Source organism: Vombatus ursinus, unplaced genomic scaffold, assembly GCF_900497805.2.
Source record: "Vombatus ursinus unplaced genomic scaffold, bare-nosed wombat genome assembly UNPS02014772.1, whole genome shotgun sequence".
Classification (NCBI taxonomy): domain Eukaryota; kingdom Metazoa; phylum Chordata; class Mammalia; order Diprotodontia; family Vombatidae; genus Vombatus; species Vombatus ursinus.
In genome coordinates, this window is record NW_020954550.1 from 32420134 (window position 1) to 32432249 (window position 12116).

Here is a 12116-nt window from a genome sequence, read left to right on the forward strand (position 1 = left end):
TACCCCACCCTTCACAAACCTATCTGCTTTTTGCACTACAGCTTTTGGCTTTCTGAACATGGCAAGAGAAAATCATGAAATCACATGAAGAGGGTTTACTGTTAAAGTCATATGTTACAGTCTCAGGTGGATTCTCATCCACCCAGCAATTCTTTAATTCAACTCTAATTGACTGTCATATTCTCCACATCATTTGTTTCACACTTTCCCCATCTTCCTCCAGACTCCATCTCCTCTTTTCCCTTACCACATGTATACACACATACACGCCTCCCTCTGTTGAAATCCAGTCCATCCTTCAAGCCTTAGCTGAACTGTCACCTCCTCCATGAAGCTTTCTCTCATAACCAGTATTAATCTCTCCCTAATTCTCATGGTACTTCTGTTTGTTGTGTTATGAAAATATCACATTCTCTTTTGTTCCATAGACATTTATGCACACACCTTTTGCTATCTCTCCTCATGAGACAGGCACCTTGTTCATCTCAGTGGCTTCCTTAGTACACCAGACAGCACATCATGCAATGTAGTAGCATACATGAGTTTTGAATTGTTGAAATAATAGCCTGAGGATGATCACATAACTGGTAGAAGTATTAAAGCATAAGTGATGTTTTACATTGGCCAAGAAAGAATTCTACTCTTCAGACTTTGGCCCAAGCAGCCCTGTTGACACAGGCCTAGTTAGGCTCTAGATCAAGCTTGCACAACCTGTGGTCCATGGGCCACTTGCAGCACGCCAAAGGATTTCCTCTGCGTACAAAAGATGTTTTCCTCTATGTTTTTTATGGCTGCCTGAAATCCTTTGGTGTGCCTCAGGTTGTGCAGGCCTGCTTTAGATTGTGCCAAGTGAGAAAGAATTTCTAAACCTTTTCTCTCCATACTCATCAAAATAAGTAAATACAGCAAATTCTGTCTTCTAGATGGCAAGAAGTCTCGGGTTGAAAAAAAATAATTTCGAGAATATTAGAGGAGTTGGGGACTCAGGTCAACTGACTTTCTCTTTTTTTTCCCAATGTGATTCATGTTTATCCAAAATACACTTGCCTAATAATCCACACAGAAAAAAACTAAACGGATGAAAAAATGCCTGTTGTTCAGATGATCATATGTAATTGCATGATAAATCTATGGAGTTAGGTGTCACTGACTTTCTTGTTGATTTTATTTGAGTAAGAGCAAGAGCCATAAATTCCCGGACCTTAATATTTGGAAAGAAGCTCTTTCTTCTCTCTGAATTATCCAAGTAGAGTAGGATAGATTGGGGGGATTATGGAGGGAGGGGGGTAAGGGTCATCAGAATGTGCATCATTCAGGAATAGACTGGTATTTCTGAAAGGGATTTGAATGATCTGCCCCTGTTTTGAAAAAGTTTTCTTTTTTAGACTACTTTTATCTTAGCCCTCAGAAAATGTCATTACTCACTTTGGTGGAGTACCTAAATATTGTCTTCTATTGCAGGAAATTGGAGAAGATGATTTAACAAAATGTCTGTAATTGAAATTGCAGTGATACAAATAAGTGTGGAAAGTTATTTATGTTCAAGTTTCTTACATTTTAAACTAGCATTTCTCTGATCCTGCCAGTATGGGTGTCTAGAAGTTACCTTATGTATCTGTGACTTCTCTTATTGCTAATTTACTTGAAATTAAATTCCTCTGTGTGTGTGTGTGTGTGTGTGTGTGTAAGTAAAACAAGACTTTTTTCACATATTGTCTTCTACTTTACCTTTCAACTCGGAGATAATAGAATACCAAGTTTCCCTGCAGAGGAGTTTTGACAGTGCTAATAAACAAGCAGGTAAAGGGGTTTTTCTCCTCATTTGATTAGGCTTTGTTCCAGTGGTATATTCCTTCTGCTTGACTTGATTCTTCCACACAAGTAATTAAGTTGGAGAAGTGTGGCTTCTTCTAATGCTCTGATTCTTGCTTGCAGGGAAAGATGGTGAAAGGAATGGGCGGTGCTATGGACTTAGTGTCCAGCTCAAAAACCAAAGTGGTCGTCACCATGGAGCATTCGGCAAAGGTAATAAGTGCTCTCGGTTATTTATGTAGCAACAACTATGTGCCAGGCACTATGCTAAACACTGGGGATACAGAAAGAAGCAAAAGACCATACCTGCCCTTAAGGTGCTTACAGTCTACTGGAGACTATAAAAGAGGGAGGCAAGAAGAAGGGAATGAGCATTTCTATAGCACCTGTTATGTGGCAGGCACTGTGCTAAGTGATGGGGTTGCAAATAAAGGAGAAAGATGGCCCCTGCCTGAAGGAGTTCACAATCTAATGGAGAAGACATTATATGCACAAACAAGATATAGATGGGATAGATAGGAAATAAGTAAATGAGGGAAAGCACTAGAATTTTAGAGGGCTCAGGGAAAGCTTCCAGTAAAAGATTGGGTTTTAGTTGAGAATCAAAGGAAGTGGAAGCTAGTAGTCGGAGCAGAGGTGAGAGAATGTTCCAGGTATGGGAGATAGCCGGAGAAAATGCCTGTAGCCAGGAGATGAGAGTGTCTTATTTGTGGAACAGCCAGAAAGCCAGCGTCACAGGATTGATCTGATACCCAAATGCTGTTGTTTTTTTTTTTTTTTTAAACCCATAATGCTCTAAAACTAGGACACATACCAAATATGGACCCTTCCCCTAGAGGTCATATTTGAGGTGACAAAAACATATAATCTACGTGGTATTTAGCTTAAATAGTTCTGCCTAATTAAAGATGATGCTTAAATGTATTTTCAAGAGGAATGGGATATATAAAAACATTTTAAATATGCTTGCTTTATTTAGTATACTCAACACTAGATGAGAGGCAGCATAGTTTAGCAACTAGAGGACAGGCCTCACAGCCTGGAAGACCTGAGTTCAAGGCCTGCCTGTGGTACATGCTGGCCGAGTGACCGGCATAACTCACTTAACCTTTAAGTGCTCTTGGAAATTCTTGAAACTATAAGTTGCAGAGAAGGTGCTGACCTCTGTTGGTAGAAAGAGTTTCTTTACAACACAGTTCCCTCTACCAATGAAATCAGAGGTCCAGTCCCTATCCCTACTATATCCAAAGTACTTGTAAAGATTTTGCGTATGCCCTGATTATTTGTCGTCCTTTACCTAAACAGTTTGGCTTAAAAAAAAAAAGACATATTTTTCTTTGAATATTTGCCTCTTATATAAGAAGTAAAAACATTTTAAAAGGTACTGGAAAAGATGTGATGACATGTTTTGGCTTAGGCTTTAATTCCTATTTTTGGTGCCCTTCCTATTCAGTGATGGTATTATAATGGTGCCAGCTAACTGTGTGTGTAAGCACTTTTCTTTGAGCAGCGGTCGCTTCCCTACCAACACCTCTATGCAGATCAGACTCTGGTCTCCAGCCACAGCTGCTATTTGTGCAGCCTGGTCCTGTTTATAGCATGGCTTCTGTTTCGTGAAGTGAAAGAAGCCCCATTTGATGATGGCTATGCATCAGGTTGGTCAGCCTGCCATGCGGCTGATGCCCAGCAGTCCATAGCTAGGTCCCATTGTTTCACATGCCATCATGTTGTGTATTCAAAGCATTTCTTTTCTCTATCCTGCTTGGGGGTCCCCTTGTATTAGTTCAGTTGACCACAGCTGCTTAGTTATCCAAAGTCTATGTTTCTTCTGCCTAAAATTATGTTCTCAGTGAGTTTTTTGTTTTCCTAGGCCCAGACTTCATCATTGATTATTTAGTTTTATCTTCTAACTCTAAATGTTAATTGCAGGTAGCACTGGTAAAATTATACAAGGAAGCATCAGCTTTGAATTGTTCTTGTCAAACCATTTATTAAGCACCTATTATGTGCCAGGTTTTGTGCTAAACATTGAGGTTACAAAGATAGGCAGAAACACAGTCCTTGCCTCAGAATGCTTGCATTCTAATGATAGAGACAACATGTAAACAACTATGTACAAATAAGATATATACAGGATAAATTGGAGATAAATCTCATAGGGATGGCTCTAGGATTAAAGGGGGTCGGGGAAAGGCTGGAATTTTGGCTGAGTCTGGAAGGAAACCAGGAGTTGCCAGTGAGGAAGGAGAGCGTTTCAGCCATGGTGGACAACCAATGAAAATCTATTGAATCAGGAGATGATCATCTTGTTAGGATCAGCAGTTAGTCAGTGATTGGTAGAGTTTTTGGGGGGGAATAAAGCATAAGAAGACTAGAAAAGTAGGAAGGGGCCAGGTTCTGAAGGGCCTTAAAAGCCAGACAGGATTTTATATTTGGTCCAGGAGGCAATAATTGGCTGCCATTGGACTTCATTGAATAGAGGGATGACATGGCTGTGCCTGGGATACTAGCAGAATGAAGGATTGACTAGAATGAGAAGAGATTTGAGGCAGGGATGCACCAAACAGGTTCCTGCAGTAGTCCCATAGGTCTCTGTCTTGCAGTCAGTAGCATCTTAAGTCTTTATACTTGTCAAATACTAGGTTACTATATTTGCTGCTGTAAATTGTGTGTCTGCTCTGTTCCACTGATCTACCTTTCTATTTCTTAGCCAGAGCCAGATAGTTTTGATAATTATTGCCTTATAATATACTTTAAGATCTAATACTACTAAAGCTGCTTCCTTTACATTTTTTTTCACTAGTTCCTTTGATATTCATGACTTTTTGTTCTTCCAAATGAATTTCATTATTGTTTTTTTCTAATTCAGTAAAATAAATTTTTTGGTAATTGAATTGGGATAGCATTGAATATATAAATTAGATTAGGTAAAATTGTCATTTTTATTGCATAGGCCCTGCCCAGTGCTCTCCTTATAATAACCTTGTTAAGTAGGTGGGATAGTTATTTTCCCCATCTTACACATGAGGAAACTGAGACTCAGAAAGATTTAAATGAATTATGTTCATATAGCTGGTAAGTGTCAGATTTGGGACTGGGGTCGAGTCTTTAGAATTTTAAGCCCACTCTTATTTCTACTGGGTTAAAGCTAACCATTGTCAACTGTTCACCTTGATTTTGGTCTGAATTTTGATAGCAAGATGATACTGATCTTTGCTTCCTGCTAAGGCACATGATAGTCTTTTTTTTTTTTTTTTTTTGCTTTTGGTGAGGCAATCGAGGTTAAGTGACTTGCCCAGGGTCACACAGGTAGTAAATATCATGTTGTCTGAGGTCGGATTTGAACTCAGGTCCTCCTGACTCCAAGGCTGGAACAATTCAGTGGCACTATTGGGAACTGAACACCCCTCCCCAAGTCAGAGGATTAGATGACAGAAAGCACTAAAAAGGACCTTAGCGACCCTTTAGTACAACGCCCTGCCTCCTATTGGGGCCAAGAGATGTTAAGTGACTTATCCAAGGCAGCACAAACAGTAAGCAGAGAGAGAATTTGAACTCATCTCTTCTGATTCCAAAGCTGGAGCTCTTTCCATTGAATAATGCTCCTTCTCTTAATCCTTTTTAAAAGACCCCATGGCTTCCATGCAGGGGCTTCTTGTTCAAACCAGCTCAGGTATGCTGCTAGGATCAAGTATTTCTGCTACCACTAAACACTGAAGGACTAGAATGATTTCTTACCATTTTATTCAATTTGTATCATTAATCATGACAACCAAACCAGCCTATAGCCTGACTGTCTCCAGACGTGCATAGCTTACAATTCTTAACAGTAGATGATCCAGAGCATTATCTCAGATCTTGGCAATACTAGAGTGTAAACGTGTAAATTTTGGTGTAAAAATATTTTTAAAATAATAATAATAAAAACATGGACCTGAATCCTGTTATCTATGTGGTACATTGTCCCCAAGTTGACGAGAAGTATGAAATAGCACTAAATTATAACAATGTGTACCTAGTTCTCCCCTTTGTGCTCGGGGACAGGACCTGTACATTAATTAATACAGGAAATTTCCAATGAGGAAACTGTCTAACAATGCAGATTGATACCTGCTTTATGGTTTAGTCTTAAGAGAATTCCTAGGGCACTAAGAAATTAAGTTACTTGCCTTGTCACACAAGGCCAGATCAGGGATTTGAACCCAGCTAGCTCTCTATCCACTAAACCACATAGCTCCTCAGGAGGTAAATACTATGGCTTAATTCTCATTATTCCATTTTACAGAGAAGAAAACCAAGGCTCAGCAAGGTTAAGAGATTTGTCTACAGTCATCCAGCTAGTCAAGTGATAAAGCTGATACTTGAATCCAGAACTCTGTTTCAAGTCAAGTGTTCTTTCAACTATACCATCCTGCCTTGCAAAAAGACTATCATGTTGGGGCAGCTACGTGGCGCATCTCTTGGCCCCAGTGGGAGGCAGGGTGTTGTACTAAAGGGTTGCTAAGGTCCTTTTTAGTGCTGCCTGTCATCTAATCCTCTGACTTGGGGAGGGGTGTTCAGTTCCCAATAGTGCCACTGAATTGTTCCGGCCTTGGAGTCAGGAGGACCTGAGTTCAAATCCGGCCTCAGACACATGATATTTACTACCTGTGTGACCCTGGGCAAGTCATTTAACCCCGATTGCCTCACCAAAAGCAAAAAAAAAAAAAAAAAAAGACTATCATGTGTCTTAGCCGGGAAGCAAAGATCAGAACTTGCATAACTTAATGCATGGACCTGGGAGATACACCTTATCTTAAAATAAGGATATGCCTATCCTTAAATATGTAAGTCAATTACTAATAATAAGAAGTTCTTTCTGTTATATACTCTCTTATCTAATCATATAGATAATAATAGCTAACATTTATATAGTGCTTACTATGTGCCAGGCACTGGGCTAAACCCTTTGTAATTATTACCACTTATCATCTACCAAATGGAAACAGTAATTGTGGATGCCTGCTTACCTGCCTCCTTGGCTATACTATCACCAAGATTTTGCAAGGATCAATTAGATAATGACAGTGAAAGATAAAATGTCTTGAACCTCTCAGAGAAGCTTACCATGTAGTAGTTATCCTTCGGATAGAACCTCGTTAAATTACTGTTTCATTAGTTGTAAATATGAAATTAAATACTTTGGGCAGATTTTGTAGCCTATTTAAAAGAAGGCCAACCAAAACCTTTGAAGCTGAATTTTGAATTTTGAACCTCTCTGCAAACTTGCTTTTGGGCAGGACCCTCAAATTGATACTGAAATTTAAGATCAAGAGATGAATGAGAATCTATTATCTCCAGATGTCTACATGTAAAAACAACAAATCCTAGCACACATACTAATATACTTGTGTCTTTTGAAAATAAGGTGCTTTCATTTAGGTAGTAATCCAGCTCTTCCTTATAAGTATATGAGATACTTTTAGAGGGGCAGTCCGGCAAATGACAAAGGCCACTTGGAAGTGAAAAAAATGCTGCAATTAAAGGTCTAGAATAGTGAAGCTTTTGGAAACAGAAATCTTCAGTATTCTGAAGAAGCCTGGTATTGGCTATTGTTATCTATTTTTATTAACATTCTTATTTGTCTGCCATCTGATTTCTTTGAACTTCAGCTTTAATTGCTTCAGACCTGGAGCCTGAGTTTCAGCTAATTTGCCTGGCTGACCTTACATAGTATTTTCTTTGTCATGTTCTCTCTTAATTTCTCATTCTCAGTTTTAAAATTAAATCCAGGTGGTAGGTAGTCATGATTCAGCTTGGTGGTGGTGTTAGGTGTTACATAACTTAATGCATGGAGCTGGGAGATATTTCTTATCCTAAAATAAGGATATGCGTATCCTTAAATATGTAAGTCAATTACTAATAATAATTGGTTCCTCCACATGAGTATGTTCAGTCACCACAGTAATGAGAACCATGAATCAGTCTGGTAGTGAAACTTGTAACAAATATGAAATTACCATAGTTTGTTTACTAAATATTGTGAAGTTATCAGTGGTGCATAAATATGGAGCAATAGAAATTAAATCCACATAGGTGACTCTAGAGAGGAGGCTTTCAAGAGCAGCCCAAAGTATTTAATTTCATAAACAAAATGATTCTGAGCTTACAAAAGCAAACCCACATCTCTTCTAAAGACAAGTGTTTATTTGGAGAAAATTCTTTCCCACTTTCATTTGTTGCTGCTTTGATGTTGATGCATACGTCAGGCATGGTCTTTTGTCAGAACTGAAGTCAGACTCAGCCTGAATTATTTTTGTGCATTTGTTTGCAAAACATGAAGGCTGCATTTAGCCAACTCTATCTCTTTGTTTTTGTTTTTTTGCTTTGACTTTTGTCTTTACACTCAGCTGGAATTCCTGATAAAGGAAAACAAATGGTGGCTATTGCTGCCTGACACATCTAGCCAGCAGCCCTCTATATGGAAGCTTCCCACAGGAAATAGAAAACATTGTTTCCATGTTGTTTTATTCTCAGTTGGGAAGTTGGAATTAAAAGTAAGATCATGGTTAGAGGTAGTTTATTTCTCTCCCCCATGTAAAGAAATAACAATTTGCAAACATACCCACAAACAAAAAAATTCATGCGTGTGTGCGTGTGCGTGCGTGTGTGTGTGTGTGTATGTGCATGTGTTTCAGTTAAGCCACCTCCTATTGGAGGTGTCTCCATTCATTAACTGAACTCCTTTGCACTCTTGTAAAAGCAAGGCGGGTATACTAACTGATTAATTAATGTTTGTTGAAGGCATTAATAAATGAAAAGATCTGCATTAAGCAGTGACAGACATAGTATAAATGCCTTCTTCTTCTCAAGTTTCAATAATTCAGTCAGTCAGTAAGCATTTATTAAATGCTTAATTTGTGCCAGGCCTTACGCTAAGCACTAGGGATACAAAGAAAGGTTGAAAAAAACACGATCCCCTACCCTCAAGGAACTCAGTCTAATAGGTGAAAAAATCAATTCAACCGACTTTTACCAAACACTTTATTATGTTAAAAAAAAAACTTTATATAGTCTTGCTTTCAAGGAGCTGTGCTCTAATATGCATGATTAAACATGTAAATAAACATGATACAAGGCAGAATGTTTAAGGATAGGAAAGAAAGATCAAAAGAATGAAAGGAGAAAGAGAGAAGGTACAGAACAAAGAATGCTTCATATTTCATGAAAGAAATGGCGCCTTAGATGGGCTTTGGCAGTGTGGAGATAGTATTCCAGGCATGGAGGAAGACCTCTGAATGCAAAAAAGGCAGGAAAGTGTAAGCCAAGGTTAAGAAATAACTTTGTCTGGATGTAAAATGGGTAAAGGGAGAGTGGTTTATAATCCAGGCTGAGTCTGACTTCAGTTCTGACAAAAGACCTTGGCTGATGTATACATCAGCATCAAAGCAACAACAAAAGAAAGTTGGAAAGAATTTTCTCCAAATAAACACTTATCTTTAGAAGAGATGTGGCTAAGCTCAGAATCATTTTGTTTGTGAAATTGAATACTTTTGGCTGCTCTGGAAAGTGATCTCTCTAAAGAGTCACCTATGTGGATTTAAGTAGAGTACTTTAAACATCATATTGGGATTTTGTTCCATGTGCAAAAATACACTAGATTTGAATTCAGAAGTTTAAATCTTAATGCTGCTACTTAATGCTTCCATGACTTGAGGAAAGTTAAAACCTCTCCATTAGTTTCCATAATTGTAAAATGAGGGGGTTGGACTAGAAGATCGCTGGCATTCCCTCAGAAATCTAAATCCTGTAATCCTGTTAGTGCTAGGGAATTATTGGTAATTCTTGAGCACAGAATAGGAACTGGTTTAATCACACCTGTACGTTACGAATTTGATCTGGGGGCAGCTAAGTGGCGCAGTGGATAGAGCACTGGCCCTGGAGTCAGGAGGACCTGAGTTCAAATGTGGCCTCAGACCAAACACTTGACACTTACTAGCTGTGTGACCCTGGGCAAGTCACTTAACCCAAATTGCCTAAAAATAATAAATGAAATAAATTTCTTTTAAAAAAAAAAGAATTTGATCTGGCAACAGTGAAGGAAAGGTTAGGTCAGTCAGTCAATAAATGTTATCAAGTACTTATTATGAGAGCTCGTAGGTACAGTCTAGTTTGGAAAGTTATTGTGAAGGGTTTTATTGTTCCCTCCATGCTTGGAATCAACATCCACGTACCTTAACAGCAGATCCAAGAACAGAATCCATACCTTCTGACTTACAGTTTCAAATGCTTGACTCTGCTACCCTGCCAAGTACCTACCCTTTCTCTTTACTACCTCAAAGCAGGTGATTTTGTTCTCCAAATAATGCACAGAAGACCTATTGCCAAGAGTATAAGCTTTCAGCTTGTGAAAGGAAAGAGATTTAGTCACACTTGTCAGTTACCCTATAGAAGCAAAGTCTAGGCATCTATTTTAATAGCACAAATGAGAGGCCTATTTCTGTAGCAGGCTTAGATCTTATTTATATTTCAATTTTTTGGCCAGCAGGAGGTCTGGATCCTGAGGAGAAGAAAAGAGCCAATAATTACATTGTTCTGAAGCTTTATATATATCTTGGTGAATAATTTGGTCTATTAGGTATAAGCTATGCCAAATGTATATGACTCTTTGAGGAGCTTATATAGAAATCTTTTGAGTTATGTGGCCTGTCAGTATTTTTTTTTCCAAGAAGCATTAGAAAAAATAACCTAAATAAACACTCAATTATTTTTATACAAACCTATCAGAAATGAACAGATTTAGACTTTTGGAGCTATATTTTTAGTTGGGTTTTCTTTTGTTTGTTTGCTTTGGTCTGGGTCTTTAATTTCATTGGTATAGAGAGCCAATGCAGATCAGTGCCTGGGCACTGAGAGGCTAATTGATTTGCCCAGGGTCAGATAGCCAATTTGTGACAAAGGTGAGCTTTCAATTCAGACTATTTAGCTTTATGAAACTTAATATGAGAAAATCTTTTCAAGGATGCTTTTTTTTTTCAGCAATATGATAGTGATTATGTAGTCTTTCCCTTTTAAATGTGATAGAGCAAAATGTTGTAGATAATTATCAGCCACAGCAACTCAGAAAGACTGTTGACTAAGCCACAGAGGGATTGCAGTCTACCATCATCTGTGGGCACAGAACCTTGAAATAGTGAAGTCATTATCAATCCAGTTTAACTTCTTTGAATTTATAGGTGCTTAGAGAGATCTTTTTATGGGAGGTTTACTTTGAGATATAATGATCAGGCTCTATTTGGGACTAGTTTTATTTGCCTTTAAGATTTAGACTTTGCAAGCCATCAGTTGGTGGTTAATGGAATGCAAGCTCTTTGAGGACAAAGACCTTCCTCCCTAACTCTAATCTTTGTAGGTAATTGTTCAGTCTTTCAGTCACGTCCAGGTCCTTGTAACCCCACGGACCATGGCACACCAGTACTGTCCATGGAGTTTTCTTGGCAAAGATATTGGATATTGGAGTGGTTTCTCATTTCTTTCTCCAGTGGGTTAAAGCAAACACTTAACCAATTGACTTGCCCAGGGTCACACAGCTAGTAAGTGTCTGAGGTGGGATTTGAACCAGGTCTTCCTGACTCCAGAGCCAACACTCTATCCACTGAGCCACGTAGCTGCCTCTTGCACAATCTTTGTATACCCAGAACCTAACATAGTACCAGGCACCTAGTGGATGCTCAATAAATGTTGAACTAAATTGAATGATGCCTTTTCCATTTATACAGAGATGGTGGAGCATTATGTGATAAAACTAAACTTAGCAATAATGTGGTCAAGCTCCCACCAAGACTTCAAATTATTTGATGTTATTGTTTTGAGCTAGTGCAGAAAATTATCCCGTTCTATACCATGGGATGTTTAGACTGAAAGAAATCCCTCAAAGTCAAACTGCAAGATATCATTAGAATAGGATGAGAACTCTGTGCTCAGTGGCCGTCATCACTCAGAACTCATTTATCTCTGGGTGGAGGTTCATGTAGAAGCAACTTTTTGAGAAACTAAAGATTAGGCCATGGTAATGAATATCCTTTTTATAAATAAGCAACCTGCTTCCTAAGATCTTAAAGCTCTAAGGATTTTACTTTGGAGGGATACACTTTTAGATTCACTTTCCTATTTGGTTTTCTTTCTTTCTTTCTTTCTTTCTTTCTTTCTTTCTTTCTTTCTTTCTTTCTTTCTTTCTTTCTTTCTTTCTTTCTTTCTTTCTTTCTTCCCTCTCCCTCTCTCCCTCTCTCCCTCTCTCCCTCTCTCCCTCTCCCCCTCTCCCCCTC

General features: G+C 38.5%; 1 protein-coding gene across 2 annotated transcripts in view; it reads left to right on the forward strand.

Moving 5' to 3' along the window:
* OXCT1 (3-oxoacid CoA-transferase 1) overlaps positions 1–12116 on the forward strand; it is a 169397-nt gene that overhangs the window by 128047 nt on the left and 29234 nt on the right. For both annotated transcript variants that reach the window (XM_027863610.1, XM_027863609.1), the window contains one exon: positions 1936–2025. In XM_027863610.1, the coding sequence (XP_027719411.1) occupies positions 1936–2025 (90 nt within the window). The remainder of the gene's footprint in view (positions 1–1935; positions 2026–12116) is intronic.